The sequence below is a fragment of the Capra hircus genome, chromosome 2 (assembly GCF_001704415.2).
Source record: "Capra hircus breed San Clemente chromosome 2, ASM170441v1, whole genome shotgun sequence".
Taxonomy (NCBI): domain Eukaryota; kingdom Metazoa; phylum Chordata; class Mammalia; order Artiodactyla; family Bovidae; genus Capra; species Capra hircus.
This window is the reverse complement of record NC_030809.1, coordinates 110,899,029-110,918,637: the sequence shown is the minus strand read 5'-3', so window position 1 is coordinate 110,918,637 and position 19,609 is coordinate 110,899,029. Positions and strand designations below refer to the sequence as shown.

The window sequence follows — 19,609 nt, the reverse complement described above, 5'->3', positions numbered from 1 at the left end:
TTAATAAAGACGCGTTTGAGCTAGTTACAATGATTTTAAATTCATGGTCCGAAGCCACAATTACTTTTGTATCAACCTAATATAGCTGTGAGGATGGTAGGTATAAAGTAGCTTTTAAAAATTGAAAATGAGATGAAATATTATATATTTTTAGGTATTGATGTGGTTATGGATGCTGTATGTTTGTGGAGGGAGTCAAAATCCTTCAGGCTTTTAAAAATGTTTTGAGCTGGCGCACTTTAAGTTAACTTAAGGCAGCGTACATGTGAGTTGGGGGTTGCCTGATTTCTTTTTGGCTGTCTACCATCTTTGACATTACATATTATTAAATGATCAAGGCAATACAGCAGAGTAGACTACACTCAGAATTGCTGACATGTTGTTTGGATTTCCTTTAAACAGCAAGGAAACAGCTTTTATTTGGTGAAACAGCTCTTATTTGATGATAAGATCCCAAAATGTTGCATATATAAACTTTTCATATTTTTTATATTGAACTTGCAATATAACATAGATCTTTTGGGTGTCAAAGAGTCAAGCAAAGATTTACAAATAATTGTTAGTATTAAAGTTTGACTCTTGGGCAGAGAAAGACAGAATTTTTCAGGTCATGCTAACTCAAAATCATCCTGGAATTAGGGTATACATATTTTGTGATAGATTTTATCTAAATGTAAATCAGATACAAAGCTGCAAGGAAGTTCTCACTACATAATTTCATTTTTTCATATAGGGCATTATTCTAACCTAATCTTTACAGCAAAGGTTGGAAGAAATAAGTTTCTTGTACTTTTGATATTCTTGACTGGAACATCTATTTTACATTGATTATTGTTATAAGGCTCCAGATATCTCTTTTAGTTCAGTGCTGTTTTCATATGTGCTATAAAATATCAAAGATTTCTTCTGTCTCAAAACTGATTTGAAAGATTTTGCCTGGAAATGTGAATGAAACATTGTTATTACCAGCTGTGGGCAAAAAGGTGTAAGTGCCATTTGTCAAAAGTATAATGACCTTGAATTTGGTACCTCAGTAACTATATGAATCATTGAAGTAGCTAGTGAGTTGTATTTTTAAAATCAGTCTTTAGTAAGTGAATCAGTCAGAAAAGATTCATTCTGACAAGTTTGAGGGTTGAATATTTTGTTATACAGATATTACTCAATATTAGAACAACTTTTCTTTCTACCTTATTTTCTCATTTAATGGAAAGAAATTAAAAATATTTGTGTCTGTTAACTCAATAATTTTATTACATGTGATACTGTCTGACTTTTGTTTTTGTTCCATTCAGTTGGATCTTATGATCTCTACCTAAGGTAGAGGTGAAGAATAAATTTTAATATCCACTCCTCTTTTATTAACATTTAATATCATTTCACAAACTGTTACAATTTTCTGTCACGCATTTATTCTAGTAATTTAAAATATCTCTCTACCCTGGGAGACCTGGGTTCGATCCTTGGGTTGGGAAAATCCCCTGGAGCAGGGAAAGGCTACCCACTCCAGTACTCTGGCCTGGAGAATTCCGTGGACTGTATAGTCCATGGGGTCACAAAGAGTCGGACACGACTGAGCGACTTTCACTCTAGTCGGAGGCTTGTGGAGGTTGTGATCAATTTTCGACAATCCATGTTGCTTTCTCTCCCTCACTCTGTGATAGCATTAAGGTTCTTACTTTCTTATATTTGGTCTTATTTGCATTGATGAAAGACAGATTAATTTTTATTTTAAGATAAATCAAGAGGCCACATGATTAGATATAAAAACCTTATTTAATAATCACTGACTTAAATTTCAGAGGAAATAGAACATTAGATATATCACTGTTGCCCCTTGAGTCCTTTAGATTTATCTGTTGTTTTTTTTTTTTTTAAATTCTAACTCTAGAAAATGCTGTATAAACTCACCCTAATATCTTGGAACATTTACATGCCGGAGTAATCATTCAGGTTTTGGTATGATTACAAACTAGAAGTTTTAAAACTAAATGGATTTAAAGAATACCAGTTTCTCCTTTCATCATATTCTCCTAACCGCTGTTCCACTGTATGCCAGACTTCTTTGACTTTTTGTAATTGCTGTAGTCTTTCTATCTTTACTTTAAAGCCAAGTCATAGTATTTTGCCTTCCATAATGATCCTTCCCATTGTGCTCAATTACAGTGCAGTAACTGAGAAAGAATAGAGGAAAGAATGACAGTATTAGAGCAGTAACAAGTTTGAAAGTGTTCTGTATAAAATGCTCCATGTGTACAAGTTTTATACCTTATAAAATTAACAGTGGTGACCTGATTGATGTCCCTTACATTTTCTAGGAAACTGATGTTTTTCAGGATTAGGGGTTTTTAAACATTTTTGAAGTCATTGATCTCTTTCTTTGAAGTAAATCTGGTATACAGTATTGATCTTAAGGTGCGCTGTGTTCCAAGGGATAGGGTATGGCATAGGATGTGTCTAGTGGCTAGGCACTGGAGACCCACTGCAGTATTCTTGCCTGGAGAATCCCATGGACAGAGGAGCCTGGTGGGCTACAGTCCACGGGGTTGCAAAGAGTCGGACACGACTGAGTGACTGAGCGCACACGCCTCAGCTCAGCCACCTGCTCCTTCCTTTCCTTCAGTCACTTTGGAGACACAGCCTCCTTTCCCCTGAGGTGTCCCCAGAGTACAATGTGGAAGTCGCCGATAGTATTCTGAAGTTTTTTTCAGTGATGAGCCATTTTAGAGGTTAAATACTTGCTGAGTTTCTGCCTATCCTAAATCCTCAAGCTTCGAAATCTCAAGTCCATACACAAAGGATGACCTGGGAGAATTGGCAGCATTAGGCTTCATTGAGAGTTTCTATTTTGTTTAATATAGGTGTTGCTCAGATTATTTAAATTCGAAACCAGAAAACTGTTTAAAGTACATTTATCTTAGAGTTAGTGATGTAATCTTTAGGGCCTAGACTGAAGGCCCTAATTGGCTATAGTTGACTGGGGACCTTAAAGAAGAAACATTGTTTATTTTGCAAACCCTACAAGTAATTTGTAAACTACTAGTTCAGAAGCTGGTGATCATTTAATGAATGACGCTTGATTGAAGTCTTGAAATATATAAGTGCACAGATATTTGGAATAATAGGATAGCCATTCAGATAAGTATAGCTTACCGATACAGACTATACACTGTTCTAGATGTTATTCTACTTATGTTTCTGGTATGTTTCTCATTTAGTCCCCACAGTCCTTTTATGGCCCTGTTATCACATTTAAAATTGATGAGAAAGTTGAGTCTTGGTTAAGGAACATGCTGAAAATTATGGTAAATAGTAGACCCAGAGTTAGATTCTTAGTCTGTGTGTTTTCAGAGCTCCATGGTACTTTTCTTCTGAGGAAATTATGGTCCACTGGGCTGACAGAGGTGAGAATGAAGTCAAAGGTCAGCACTAGGTAGTCATACTAGGATGTGGGTGCAGAAAGTTCATGGGAAGGCAAAATGGTGTGTTTATAATGCCTATGTTTACTTTACCAGCAAATTTAGGTATATCTAGGTTTCTCTTTCTCATCTTTTGCTTTGCTCTGCTTTTCAGTTACTAGCTGTTTCCAGCTTCTTACCCACATTAGTCTTAGATTACAGTCTTAAAATTAATTTTAGTCCTGTCATCCTTTTTTTCCTTCATTCTCCTTCCTCAAATTCTTCTCTGGTTTAAAGGAGGGAAGCCTCTTGCCTTTTTTTTCTTTACTGTAATCATTAAGCATTTGAGGGTTGGTTTGTTCAGATAAACAGAATGACATTTCTCCCAAAACTGTCCCGCTTCCCTATTCCAGAAAAAAATTTAATTCAGGGAAATTTTGCCTTGGAGAAAAAGTTTTTACTCAGTTACCCTATATGTCTTAAAAAAAAAAAAGGAAGAAAAGGACCTTAAATGTCTTGAAGTCCATATCCAGTAAAGTATTTAATGAATGTTATCCCAAATAAGTTTAAGAATACCTACGTATACTGTATCTTTCCATTCCATCCTCACTTGGAGGTAGCCAGTGAATGCTAGCATTTTAATGGTTCTAGAAGCATTTTCAGAAACTGTTCTGAAAACCCATATTTCCTTGACCTTATATTTTTATGTAGATTAGATTGGGAAGGATATGAATAAATTATTATTTGGGGTGCCTCCTTTGTTTTAAAATCCATTATGGGATTCCTTATAAAACTGTTAACTTAGAATTTTTAATCTGATGATATTTTTATTCCAATAGAAATAGAAGATTAGTTATCATTTAAGTCTGAGTTTGATGATTATGACTATGAAACTAAAGTAATGAACTGTTTATCCTAAACTGCTTGTATGTCTGTCTCCTGAGTAGATTGTTAGAGTGGCTCTCTTTAATCTCTTAATTTGTGATGTGAAAACATATGGGCAGTTTATTGGACATAATAAGTTTTATTTATGAACTTAATGACAATTTGAAGTATTTTTGTATAGTTGATTCATTCAGTTACTTCTTGATGTAGGACATATAATCATGACGCATAGAAGGAGGGGAAAAGCATATTTAGGGCTTGGAAATATACAGAATTGAATCTGACTTGAATGCTGATTACCTTGAGTAAGTTATTTAGTATTCATATATTTATAAGGTAATATTAAATTAACTATGCTAGGCATGAAGGTGGGAGGAGGTGGTGGGGAGAAGGTGTAACTTCTCTGTTTCAAGAGTTCAGAGATCAGTAGCATTCACTTAAACCTCTCTGAATTTGTTATGTTGTTGGCAAAATGGCAGTGAGAGAACTTAAAATTCCCCAGATAATAATACCTTGAGGAACCAAAGAGGTTCAATATGAGTTAGGTTGATATTGAGCATCTGTATAAACCTCAAGTATTATACCTCAAGGTATTATCTATCATTGTATTTTGTCATTCGTACTATTTAATCACAGAACTACCCACAAGAGACACCAAAATGTGGGTTAAGTCCCTTCCTTGTTGGAGGACACCTTTGCCTTTAGAGAATTATTTTAAGTAGCCTGATGTTTTCATTCATTCAGATATTCTGTGTTCTGGCATCAGATATATTTGCCAGGCTTCTAGAATTTGAGGGCTCTGTGCCATTGCCTTGTGCACATTTGGTTTTAATTTTTCACTAAACACAACATTCTGTCAGACTCCACTAAAATTGTTGTTTTAGCCTGATGAAGTACTTGCTATCATCAGTTAAAAGAACAAACCTGTAATTTAAGAACAAGCCATCGTGTAGTATAGAGCTCTGCAAACCTTTTTTTTTAAAGGGCCAGATATTTTTAGGCTTTATGTGCCATACAGTTTCTGACAGAACTACTCAACTCTGCTGTTGTGGTGTGAAGGGAATTATAGACAGTACACAAATGAATGAGTGTGTGTTCCAATAAAACCAAATTTATGAACACTGAAATTTGGATTTCTTACAATTTTCATATGATAAAATAGTCTTGTTTTGTTTTCATATTTTTCAGCCATTAAAAAATGTAGGAATTATACTTAGATTATGGGCCTTGAGAAAAACAAGGTGGCTAGCCAGATTTGGCCAGCTGACTGTTAGATTGCAGACGCCTATTTAGGGTATAATCTATGAATTTGCTGTTGTTGTTGGATAATTTTCAAGCATTTAGGTGATTTCAAGCATTTAGGGATTATATATGTTAGGATTTATGTTCTGCTCTTTTTCTCTTGCCCAAGTTTATAGAATATATGTTTTATATATATATAAATATACTTTTATAGAATATATGTTAATAGTAGAAAACTAATGGGAAAAACAAATGGTGTTTTGTTGTTACTGTTTGGAGGTTTTTAAAGAATTTGAAGGGCATCTTTTAAGGCTGATTACTCTCTGATTTCTCATCCACCTCAAGTCGCATTCTATAAATTTCAAGTAATACATACAATGCCTTCTACATTTCGAATTTTAAAAATTTATACGATAGCTATGGAAGTTTATCTTTTAAAGAAATTGTATGTAAGTGATTAGACATTCACATTGCATGAACGCTATTTAGAAAAATTTCTAAATTAGGAAATAAAAATGACATTTATAGTGATTATAAAATTTTGTTTGTTGAAACTATAAAAGTCTGTTAACTTGCTTTCTGTAGACACCAGAGAAGAAACAATCAGAATCATCCAGAGGAAGAAAAAGAAAAGCAGAAAACCAGAATGAAAGTAGTCAGGGTAAGTGAAGCAAAATCTTCCTTCATACCCAAAGAGGTATTTGCAATTAATTATTCTGGTTTTTAATCCATTAATAATTTGTTTTAAAGTTTTCTTTTTGCGATTTATATAGACACCGTGTAATATCTGCACTAATAATAGCTTAAATATACTTTGTGTAAAAAACATTATGAAATTGGAGTCTTTCTGTACCACAGGTACTTTGCTTATGGTTACTCTTTTTAACATTTCCTTAATTTTTTTGAGAATTAGAAAGTGTCATGTCCAAACCTGATATGCATTACCTTTATCACCTTTCTCTGTTCTCTCTTTATATGAAATATGGTGTTGAAATGACTTTTGTTTTTGGATAAGAATTTTATATCTTGCTTTGAAACAAATACCTAAATTTACTCATCCTTTTTATTAAAAAAAAAGACTATATAAAAATGATTGAGGTACTTCATTTTAAAACATCGGCTTTTTCTTTCCATACCTTTTCTTCATCCGTTTTTGCTTTCTTTCCATATCCTTCATCTTTTCTTCTACATTTTATATTATAAACTAGTAAGGAAATTACTTTCACTAGACTACAAAACTTCTTATAATGGATAAGATAGCATTATCATTTAATTTGGTTTTTCAAGATTAAATACAAAAATTGGACTCTTGAATCATATGTAATGATGATTTTATGCATATATTATGTGTTTTGGAGCCATTTCTAGCTATAAAGTCTAGAGCTATGAACCCATGGCTTACTAGTATTTACATGTGGCACTGGCATCAACAAATACATTTGCAGCAGCTGTCTTTGTGGAAAGGGGAAGTTGAGTCACCCTAGCACCTTTCTCTTAAGTTTGTGCTATTTTGTATTTCAGTCTGGCCTGAGGTCCTTTTTGATCTTAGTGTAGTTTCCTCATCTGTGGTTAGTGAACTTGGATTTATTTAGTTACATTAGTTATGATAGTTTTAACATTAAATTTTAAAGCTTACTTAAAAGCAGGTCCCAATATAGTATGGGACTTCTGGGTTGGTTGAGCCAACCTATGTCTTTAGGAAGCCACATCATTTTCTCTGTGATCTGCCATCCACAGAATTGTCTGCTTTTTTCTTTTATGTTTTTAGGACTGTGGCCATTTAAAATTGTATCTCCTCATTTCATCCTCCACACTTGTATTTGCTTTAGAGAGAGGCTGGTTTTCTATGTGCTTTTCTTTTTTTCCCTCTCTTTGACGTAGGCTTATTCAAGTTCATAGCAAACCTCTCCTGTCATCTTCTTGGTCAGAATTGGGTTGTGTGTCCATTCCAGAATGAATTATGTCCATGAGAGGTATTATTGCGCTTAAAATCAGGCCCGTCTCTGAAATTGAGAATGTGGTAACATTCCCCTTAGAAAGATAGGCCTTGTGCAGAAAGCATGATACCTGAGCAAAACTGGATTTCTGATTAGAAGGAGGAGAGATAGGGAGCTAGGAATGGAGGCCAGATAGGAAACAGCCCTGGAGGAAAAGCTATGACCAACCTAGACAGCATATTAAAAAGCAGAGACAATACTTTACAGACAGAGGTCCATCTCATCAAAGCTGTGGATGTGAGAGTTGGACTATAAAGAAAGCTGAGCGCCAAAGACTTGATGCTCTTCAACTGTGTTATTGGAGAAGACTCTTGAGAGTCCCTTGGACAGCAAAGAGATCCAACCAGTCCATCCTAAAGGAAGCCATTCCTGAATATTCGTTGGAAGGATTGATGCTGAAGCTGAAACTCCAATACTGTGGCCACCTAATGTGAAGAACTGACTCATTAGAAAAGACCCTGATGCCGGGAAAGATTGAAGGCAGGAGGAGAAGGGGACGACAGGATGAGATGGTTGGATGGCATCATCGACTCAGTGGACATCAGTTTGAGCAAGCTGAGGGAGTTGGTGATGGACAGGGAAGCCTGGCGTGCTGCAGTCCATGGGGTCACAAAGAGTGGATACGACTAAGCAACTGAACTGAAATTATATGGTCTATGCAGGGGAGGGAATGTTAACAGAATAAAATGTGGATTCAATCAGGGAAAAAGACCTGGGGAAACAGTTTCTGGTAGGCAACCAAAAAACGTCTCTGTCTTCATTAAAAGATGGCACCACTTCAGAATCTGCAAGGAAGTTGTTATAGGCAGAAGGAAAATTCCTTTGGTATAGTCCTCTCTGACTTCTGAATAAACCTATACAAAACTATTGTTGAAAATTTCTAGGTTGTATTACTTCTTAGTTTTTTTTTTTTTTTAATTCCTCCTACTTTGTTCCAGGAAGGAATGTGAGATTGTTGAACCTTTAAATGTATTGTTTGTTCATCTCGGTAATGCCTGGCAAATAGTAATGTTTGTTGAATAAAATAAGTGAATGAATGTATATGTCAGTATTGAATTGATAAATGTTTATATTATCCAATGCTTTTGACTCCATGCTATCATTAATTTTTCTTTTGTAACTTGAAGAAATTATGTATTCAGTGTAATTCTAATGAAGGATGGATAACTCCCATCCAAAATGCTGTATTTCTTAGCTGCTTCTCAGTTTAGTATTTATAAAATTGATGAAAAAAATCATTTTATTTGCTTTTTGTTTTTTTTAAAGTCCATTTTGGAGCAAAACTTTTAATTAAAGAATAATTTTGACCACTTTACCAAAGTGGCCATGTAAGCACAATATTTAAAATCTAGTTTGTTTTTGAAAAAAATCCTACTAATTTGAAAATACTTTTTAGAAAATCAAACATTTTACAAAATAGTGTTCATATTAAAGCATGTTATTGTCAGTTTGTTGTGGTTTGTGTTGACTGAGCTTTTTTATTATTTATAGATATAAATCGGTTTGTCAGTTATACAGCTACCACTTGTCTTTTTTAATTGATATATTTTTCACTGATACACTTTTATGAAGTTAGTAACCGTGAAGCAATATGAATAATGTTGTTTTAAAAGCAGGCAGTCTTTTAATATGATTTATTTTTCTGATTTTCCCATAGTTGAGACTTTTAAAATTGACATGTATCTATTGGAATATCATTTGATTTTTGGAATTGTGAAGTTGGCATCTGACCCTCTGAGGAATCTTAGTATTCTTTTAATGCCCATCACCACCCAACTAGAATATCATATTCTTTAACATTTTTGTGTGTATTAGGGGAATTAAGTTTGGCACATTCTCTTTCTCATATAATATGTGATAGATAGTCACGACTGACTTTAAATCTGTAAAATTTTTTACTTTTATATTTTAGGAAAAAGTATTGGGGGACGTGGCCACAAAATTAGCGACTATTTTGAAGTAAGTTCATTGAGGAATATCTTCAGTTCTTAATATAATTCTGCCATAGGCTGTTGGAACCACCGAGTCTGCTTTTGTTGATCTAGTTGATTAAAGCAGAACTTAAGTACTATGTGATGTCCTGTCTTTCTAGGAACATTAAAGTTTACTTTTACTTTGGTATGGCACATCATAATTTTCAAAGGACTTTCTCCTGTATTTTCTTGTAATAGGTCAGGAGATGGTCAAAGCAGGTATTAGTATTCCTGTTTTAGGTGAAGAACCTGAGAACCAGAGATGTTAAAGTAGCCTTGTTGTTTGGTCATGCAGCTGTGTCTGACTCTTTTGTGACCCTGTGGACTGTAGCTCGCCAGGGCCCTCTGTCCATGGGGTTTCCCAGGCAAGAATACTGGATTGGGGTGCCATCTCCTTCTCCAGGGGACCTTCCCGACCCAGGGATTAAACGCGAGTCTCCTGCACTGGCAGGCGGATTCTTTACCACCGAGCCACCTGGGAAGCCGCATAAAGTATCCTACCTAAAGGCAAATTTTAAATGGAAGAGCCTCTAGAATTCTTTGTACTGTCAGTCAAGATTTTATTGTACCAAAGCAACAGCTGAGGCCTGTGGATGGAGATTAAATAATGATAGAGATGTGAATCTAAAGAGTCCCTGAAAATAATAAACAGTGGTAAATTTATATTTTTACCCAATCTGGAATGTTTCTTTACCTCTGCACAGAAACACTTTTTCCTACCATTATATTATATTAATGTGATTAATTGTAAAATAGTAATGTGATTAGTAAAATAATAGTTGAAAAATATTTATATTTACTTGAGAGAGAGTAGAATTTGCTGGTTGGGAGAAGGGCTGTATTTTTTATATGTATATATATAAATTCTGGGTTGAGAAGATCCCTCGCAGAAGGACATAGCAACCCGCTCCAGTATTCTTGCCTGGAGAATCCCGTGGAGAGAAGAGCTTGGTGGGCTCTTCTCCATGGGGTTGCAATGAGTTGAATATGACTGAATGACTAACACAGTCACTCTCTTTCACTCATATACACACACACACACATATATATATCCTCCATTGTTTTTCTTTTTTGAGTTTACAGAATCTAAGTTAAAACTGTTGGAGACTATACAATACACCTAAAGCTCGTTAGTTGCTGTCAGTCCCTTAGTGTTAATATCATTAAAAATCTTTGCCAAAGGTAGGGTCTGTTCAAATAAACACATCTCAAGTGTCTTGAATGCCTACTATGTGCTGAGCATTGTGCTAGGCACTATAGATTAAAAATTTAGAGTAAGTTCTTTAGGTGTAGTAAGTTGTTTAATGAACACACTAGGAAGTCTCCTTTTCTGCTGTTCATACTTAATACCCAGAGATGAAGCCATTAGCAGCAAATTGTTTTTGCCTTCCATTCTTGGTTCAGAAACATGAGACTTGAGAAAGCTATGGAACAGATTAGGTGACTTCTCTTCATACATGGTTAAGTCATTTACTGTAATACATGTAAGAAAGAATCAATTTTTATTAGACTTTGTGCTGTTAAGAAGGGACTTGGTCCAGTAGTTCTTTTATAGTGCTATGAACATTTGGATACTTAACAGATCTTGGGAATGACAGTTCTGTCTTAAGATAGTTGATTAACATCTACACATCTACTTGTAAAGAGATTAAAGTTTCTCGGGATTAGAGCTCCTGCTGGCTTCACAAGCATAAGGGAACTGCTAAAATTTGAAGGAAAAATCAGACATGTTCTTTGCTCTGGGGGAGTTTGTCTTTGAGGCTGCCACAAAAATAATAAAATATATTTAAATTAATTCATAATGCCATGTCTAAAACAACATCTTTCTAAACTTTTGTTTTATATATATATATATATATATAGTGGTGTTTCCTTTTACCCTCAGTACCAAGGTGGAAATGGCTCAAGTCCAGTAAGAGGCATACCTCCTGCAATCCGTTCGCCTCAGAATTCACATTCACATTCCACTCCTTCTTCATCTGTAAGTTTTTCCATGTGTTTTTATGTCTCAGAGGTTATGTGTACTGAATGAAGAATTTTTGTAATTTGTCTTTATTGACGCCTTTTATGTATATGTGCTTAGTCACTCAGTTGTGTCTGGCTCTTTGCCAACCCCATGGATTGTAGCTCGCCAGGCCCCTCTGTCCATGGGGATTCTCCAGGCAACAATACTGGAGTGGGTTGCCATGGCCTCCTCTAAGGAATCTTCCCAACTCAGGGATCAAATATATATATATATTAGCATTTACCTTTTTAAAAAAGTCTTTCATTCTATTGAGGTGAGTTGAATTCTTTTCAGTGATTTGATGCTGTTAGAACTTTATTTCTGAAAGTGAGATTCTTAAAGATTTTCTGAGTTAATTATTTCCAAGAAGTAATGTTTCTATAAAAGAATGATAGGACTGGGAATTCCTTGGCAGTCCAGTGGTTAGGTCTCAGCACTTTTTACTGCCGGGGCCCAAGTTCGATCATTGGTCAGGGATCTTATCAGTTAAATTTCTTAACCACTAAAATGGTAGCATAATTCCTTTCGGGGAATCCTTGAGAAAAGAGTAGGCAGCTGTCAGCCTTGGATAATGTAGTTTGGGGTAAGAAAAGGATCTTGGATCTAAAAATTCACTTAAAACTTTTTAGTTTGTTTCTGACATTTTTAAGATCCAGTTCTTTTATATGCATTGCTCTACATATTGGATTTTATTTACTGTTTTTTAACTTTGATTATGTGAAAGTTCATTGTATAACCAGAATAGCGGTGTTGGCTTTCAGTAATTTAAAGATGAATTAAGAATTTTTAAAAATTAGAGTCTGTCATTTACTCAGTTACACTGTTGTAACTTCCAGTGTTGCTTTCTAGTCCTTTCTGTAGATACATACTTTTTAATGTCTTACTCATTTTGTACCTTGGAGGACATCATATTGCCATGTACCAAGTAGAGTATAAAACTCAAAAATAGCTTGGAATTGTAGTGATAGCATTGGTACATGATGTAATCGACTGTTTTCAGTGAATGTATTTTAAAACTAGTGACTAGTTAAACCATGCAGCTTATCAGTAAATTGCTTTTATACTACACATGGGCATGCATTAGGGCTTCCTGATGACTCAGATGGTAAAAAATCCACCGCAGTGCAGGAGACGGATTTTGACCCCTGGGTTGGGAAGATCCCCTGGAGAAGGAATGGCTACCCTCTCCAATATTCCTGCCTGGAGAATTCCCTGGACAGAGGAACCTGGCAAGCCAGCATCCATGGCGTCATGCAGAGTCAGACATGACTGAGCAACTAACATAACAGCAACAACAGGGGCATGCATTGTTGTCCCTAGTGCTGAAAGAATTCTGTTGCTATAGTAAAGTCTTTGAGTTTTGCTTTTTGAACCATCATAAGCTGTTTTTGATAATTTCTTTTAAAAATGATGTATTTGGCCTTGTTATATTTAACAAGTTGAAAGCATTCAATTTTCTTTTATGGAACCAGACTGTAAACTCCTTGAGGGCAAGGCATATATATAAAGTTTATACATGTGACAGTTTTTGGATGAGTGTCTGAGACCAATGCTGATACCTCTCTGTCTATTTTATCTGTCTATCTATCAGATGGCTGGTTGTCTCTTTTACTGGGCTTTGTAAGAGGGAGGTACTCAGTGAATCCTTATTGAATAAACAGTGATAAAAAGTTTTTAAAATTCAGTTATGTTTTGAGTTATTATCCTAATAAACACTTAAGGAATATTTAGTTGTTGTTAAGCAGAAATCTACTTTTAATTCTTTTTTTTAAATTTATTCATTTTTTAATTGAAGGAAAATTGCTTTACAGAATTTTGTTGTTTTCTGGCAAACATCAAGAAGAATCTTGCTATTGTATTATTTTTGCTAATGTAAAATTTAATATTTTGTTAAGGTTCGACCGAATAGTCCTTCTCCTACTGCGTTAGCTTTTGGGGACCACCCTATTGTACAGCCAAAGCAGTTATCCTTTAAAATTACTCAGGTAAATAGTAATTGAGATTTCTTTGTATGACTGAGGGATAAAAAACCAGTGACCAGTTTGTGTACACAATTAAGATGTCTTCTGTTTTAGACATAATCATAAAGTAAAATTCGATATCAAGAAAGCTAACTACTGAATAACAACAAAAACAAATTTGTAGAGAGTGAGAAATTGAAACCCAGTTTACTGTCAATCTGTCCTTTGTTACACTGGTTAAATACAAATTTTAAGCAAATTAAATAACCAAGACAACCATAACATGTCAGTTCTGTTTACTGATTATTTTTTAACTTAACATCCAAGTACATATAATTGATACCTTCTGGAAGGTGTTATATTTGTCATAAGTGGATATTAAAGCAGTTTGTTTTACATGTCTGTATTTTTGTGTATCATATATGCTACACAATTAAAAATTATTTGAAAATCAGACATCTTTTGCAATTACTTTGTTTTGTGAATTTTGAGTATTGGAGTTTTCATTTTAACTCTATATACATGTGACAGTTTTTGAATGAGTGTCTAAAACCAAGGATTAAAAAAGTAGGTCTTATTGCTTGCCACCTTAATTGTGCAGTTTATTGCCATTTTACTTTTCCTGTCAGGTCATGGCCAGACTCTTGTGAATGCATCAAAACTTCTTTCTTTGGATAATCTTTAGACCAGGATTTATAAGTACATTGCTTTGAGTCAGTGAACAGCTTGTGAATGTTTTTGCCCTGTTCAAAAATCAGCTAGAGTTTTCATATAACAGTGATTATACTGAATTCTAATGAAGAGCACACTTATCAATATTCTAAAGTTTTAAATGATTAACCTTTGAAAAAAATTTTTTTTTAATTTTTAAAATTACGTTTTAAAAATGTAAGTGTAGCACTTACATTTCTGAAGATAATAAAACTTAAAACTACACTAAGACCTTTTGGGATACCCTTTACATACACAAACTGCAATGCTATGATTTTTAGAATCAGAATTAAATCTAATTTTATGTTTACATGCAGTAATATATATATAATGGAATAATAAAATAGCTTTCTTTTATTTAGACTGATCTTACGATGCTGAAATTAGCAGCATTAGAAAGTAATAAAAACCAGGACCTGGAAAAGAAGGAAGGTCGTATAGATGACTTGCTCAGGGTAAGTAAGAAGTCGTCATTGCCAATTATTTGGCAGTAGTAAAACAGTTGAGAAAATACTTAACATTTTTAAAAATTTCTCTTATTGGGAGAAATTAAGTCTTTTAGTGTTAAGGACATAATTGAAAATATCAACCATTTAAAGAAAAAATTTTATTAGCTCTTTAAAAGTGAACTGAAAAGCAGTCGGAGAAATAGAAGTGTATAAAATTTTATTTTTACTTGGTCAGCTATCCTAAGACAGATATCCATTTCATGGTGGTTTTAAAGTTACTTGATTTTATTATAAACCTTTTAATGGAAACTTCATAAAGAGACACATCAAAAAGTATGCCTAATATGTTAGTTAGTAAGGGATGAAGTAGTTGTTCTCACCCCTTGCTGCTCATTTGAATCACTGGATGGAAAATATGGGAGGTACTTTATAAAAGTAACAATGCTTATACCCTACCATGAGGAATTCTGATTATATTAGTGTGATGTAGGGCTTGGACATTGGTAGTTTTAAAAGCTCCTGCATGGTCCAGAGGCTAAGACTCCATGCTCCCAATGAAGGGGGCCCAGGTTTGATCCCTGGTCAGGAACCTAGATTACACATGCTGCACCTAGGATCCAGCTCAACCAAATAAATTAATTAAAGGGGAAAAATAAAAACCTTCTCCAAATGATTGTAATTTAGCTAACAGAACTGTTGGTATAGAAACTCAGTGAAACCATCATCTGTGATCATACCATAATTACCCAAACCTCTGAAACATCTAGTGTGCCCCTCCCGTTCCCATCCTACTCACTCCCTGACATCTCTTACAATGGTAAAATTGACCACTGTTGTAAATTTTGTATCTATTTCTTATGCCTTTGTGTTTCGTATAGTTATATCTATCTTATACATTCTTAACAACATATTATTTCACTGTTTTTGAACTTTAAATTACAAAATTATACTGTATGCCCTGCTTGTTTTCACTAAACATTATCATGGGATTGTCATGTTCATTTCACTGCTGTATAGGAAGGCGTAAATGAATATACTGTAATTTATCTTTCCTGCTCTTGTTGAACATTTTATTTCTACTTTTTGCTATTATGAACAGTTCTGCTAAGACACACTCTTGTACATGTCTTCTGTGGCACACATGGAGAATTTCTCTGTGGTATATGCTTAGAAAGACATGGCTAGAGTATAGGGCATACATAGCTTAAACTCTGCTTTATAAAAGCAGATTTTTCCCAAGGTGGTTGGATCAGTTTACATTCCACTAACTATAAGCAGGGAATAATCTTATTGCTCATTACCCTTGCCAAAGCTTATTAGAATCATATTTAATTTGGGGGTTCAGTTTAATGGATATAACAAGGTATTAGTTATTATGCACTCACTTTATTTTTTGAATATCTTGTAAAATATTTATTAACCATTTGTATTTCTTCTGTGAAGTAAATGATCATTTTTTTTCCTCATTTTTCTTAATGAGTTGCTGTCTTTCAAAATTGTATCAGTTTTTTTGTTGGCCGTATGTATTGATTTTTCTCCCAGTGTGTAAATTGTCTTTTTATTTCTTTGCACTATCTTTTGATTAGATAATTTAAAATTTATATGATTGCATTTCTCTTTTTTTATGGGTTTCCCTGGTGTCTCAGATTGTAAAGAATCTGCCCACAGTGTAGGAGACCTGCATTCGATCCCTGTGTTGCAAAGATTCTCTGGAGAAGGACATGACAACCCACTCCAGTATTCTTGCCTGGAGAATCCCATGGACAGAGGAGCCTGACAGGCTACTGTCTATGGGGTTGCAAAGAGTCAGACATGACTGAGCGATCTCTTTATTTATAGTTTGTACCAAATTATTATCAAAGATATACCAAAATAATTCATTGTTTTTGTCCCTAAGACCATAAAGATGTTCGTCTGAATCTTCTTTAAAAAAAATTTATAGTCTGCTTTTTCAATACAAGTTATAAATCTCACTGGAATTCATTTTGGGGTATGATATGAAATAAGGTTTCATTTAATTTCTTTCTATATAGAGAACCAGTTATCTAGACCATGTAGTTAAGTCTGCTCTTTACTGCCAGCTCCATCATACAATCTCATTTTCATAAACAAATACATGTATTTGAGTGTTCTGTGTTAAGTACCATGTTCTCTTTGTGTATTCCTACACTGGTACTACAGCATCTTTTTATCATTTAGCTGTTGTCTTTGGTTGTTAGTAACAGAGAACATAAACAACAGTCCTTTAAATAAGATACAGTATTACTTTTTGAGAGAACAGAAAGTCGTGGCGGGGGGGTGGGGGGCAGTGTTCCAAGTCAGAGCTTGAGGGGGCAGTGTCTTCTGCCCACTGAGTTACTTGCCCCACACTAAAGCCAGTTAGGGGTGGAGGCCGGTCCTTCCATAGCAGGCCCCGAAGGAAATGGTGCTGAGATAACCCATGGAACACAGTGCCCCTCACTCATATATCTGAGATAGGTTTTTCTGTTCTCTGCAAACTGCTCACCTCTGAGGGGACGAGGGACCGAGTGTTTCCCTGAGCCCCAAGCTAGTGATGGAGGCCAGGCAGGACCCTGCAGTGTGGCCCCTGGTGCCACACTGACCATTCATCCCAGATGTGACTGAGGAGGGCCTGGAGACTGTTCATCTATCTAGACAGCAATGTCTGCACATGTGCAGTTGGGCTGTTGCCACCTTGGACAAAGCCTAAGAGGCCATAGGCCTTTGAATGGAAGATGGTAAGTTTTGTGAAAATGCAATTTTATTGGTCCTGCTTTATTTCCACCCAGGCAGAGCTTTGCTAGCAAGTAGAGATGACTGAGCTATGCAGGCCATAGGCATCTGGACAAGTTTCCATAAACAACAGTACTTTAAATGAAATACAATATTATTTTTTAAGAGAAGAACAGAAGGAGGTGGCCCAGGTGTCATATGGAATCTTGTCTCCCTCAGTTTTTCTGCTCCCTCCCCTTAGTACATGGCCTTCATCTTGAAGATTGTATCAAGGTACAAAATATTTATCAAAGTCACAGTTATGGTATCTCTGTTCTTAAGCAGAAGAGGAAGGAAATTAAAAATACAGCAGTTTTCTGCATAGTGTCCTTGAGTATTCCATTGCACAGCTTCTGCTTACATTTCACTGACCGTCGTTAGCTGCAAGGAGATGGGAAATACGCTAGCTAGTCTTAGATTTTCAAGTCACACATACACAACTTGTTGGGTTTCTGTTCAACTAGAAGATAATGATAAGGATCTGATGCTAAATTTCATATATGTTCCTCTGAAACTATTTTATTTTACCCTTTTCCTTGGAAAACAGCTTTTTGTTAGATATATACTTTTAGATTGGCAGCTGTATTTTTCTCCCGGCATTTTTTATTTATTATACTGCTCTCTTTTGGCTTATACCGTAATTGGCATAGACCTACAGTTTTCAAAGAATCATCCCCAGACCAGAAGCATCAACCTTACTAGCAGACTTACTAGAAATGAAGTTTCAGACTCTACTCCAGAGCTACTTATTCAGAAACTGGGAATGGATTCCCGTAATCTGTGTTCCATCAAGCTCTCCAGGTTACTTCCTGGTGACTGTACTAGACTACTGAGACTCATCTTCTGAGCTTAGAAAGAGGGACTGAGCATATGACTGCCTACACAGTTAACAAAATTTGTATTCATGTGGCTGAGAAAGGTGCTGAGAACAGTTAGCTATTGGATAGGCATCTGCAGTGTTACCCACATGTTGAATGGAGATGTTTTATTACAAAAGATGAAGGAGAACTCACATTCATTTTTAAGTGTTAGTCACTTTGTATTTCAGTTATTTCAAATGAGATAGAGTGATGTTGCTCTGTTTTAGAAATAACAGAGCAGACCTTTAAGACAACTTTAGAAATAAGGTTCAAATAATTTATTTAACTTAGGCCAGATTATATAACCTAGAGTGTAGATTTGAACCTATGGAGTATAAATACATATTCCATGTACTTTTCACTATACAACTAAGCAGCGTGTAACAGTGTTGTTATTCTTATGGTAAGTATTTTAATATATTTTTTAGTATCACATTCAAATACTTAATCTTATTAATCCTTCTCTTTATGAAATTTTTCAAAATGTATAAATATTCTTAAATGTCTCATGTACACAATTCTAGACCTTTTTCATTGTCTACTTATATTGTAGGCTAATTGTGATCTCAGACGGCAGATAGATGAGCAACAAAAGCTGCTTGAAAAATACAAAGAGCGATTAAATAAGTGCATATCAATGAGCAAGAAACTGCTTATTGAGAAGGTAAGTTCCCTGGCAGTCCAGTGATTAAGACTTCACTTTCCAATGCAGGAGTGTGGGTTCGAACCCTAGTTGAGAAGCTATGATCCTCACATACCCCACATGCCTCGTGGTCAAAAAACCAAAACATAAAACAGAAACAGTATTGTAACAAATTCAGTAAAGGCTTAAAAAAAGTCCACATCAAAAAAAAAGTTCAATAAATTTTCCCTCTCCTTTCACTAGTCCTGTGTTTTTAAAGTTTAAATTAATAAAGTTGAATGATGATTTTTTTTTCCCTTTTTTTCCAGAGTACACAAGAAAAACTGTCAAGCCGAGAGAAGAGTATGCAAGACAGATTACGCCTTGGGCATTTCACAACAGTTAGACATGGTGCTTCATTTACTGAACAATGGACAGATGGTTTTGCATTTCAGAATCTTGTAAAGTTAGTCACTCTTACATTTTAAAAGATTTAGTATTCGTTTGGGTGTTCGTTATTTTCAAAGATTATAGATGTGGAATTATGTTCTATATCTACTACTCACTACTCTTTGAAATCATAGAACTTAATACATTTGAAAGGAACATAAAAGAGGCATTACAGTTTTAGCTTTAGCAAATTTCTTGATTAGTTAGCATTTATCTGTATAGTATGATGTATTATTTTAAATATGACTTTCCAAAACATAAACTGACCTAACTTTTATAGGTTA

The 19,609-nt window shown here is 34.9% G+C and overlaps 1 protein-coding gene across 4 annotated transcripts in view; it reads left to right on the top strand.

Moving 5' to 3' along the window:
- Positions 1 to 19,609, top strand: part of TLK1 (tousled like kinase 1) — a 176,305-nt gene that overhangs the window by 104,960 nt on the left and 51,736 nt on the right. For 2 of the 4 annotated variants that reach the window (XM_018064534.1, XM_018064529.1), the window contains 6 exons: positions 6,111 to 6,186; positions 11,381 to 11,476; positions 13,396 to 13,485; positions 14,535 to 14,627; positions 18,807 to 18,917; positions 19,205 to 19,341. In XM_018064534.1, the coding sequence (XP_017920023.1) occupies positions 6,172 to 6,186; positions 11,381 to 11,476; positions 13,396 to 13,485; positions 14,535 to 14,627; positions 18,807 to 18,917; positions 19,205 to 19,341 (542 nt within the window). In that variant the 5' untranslated portion in view covers positions 6,111 to 6,171. Of the gene's footprint in view, positions 1 to 6,110; positions 6,187 to 9,434; positions 9,482 to 11,380; positions 11,477 to 13,395; positions 13,486 to 14,534; positions 14,628 to 18,806; positions 18,918 to 19,204; positions 19,342 to 19,609 lie in introns of all 4 variants that reach the window. The other 2 variants (XM_018064515.1, XM_018064521.1) reach the window with 2 other exon arrangements.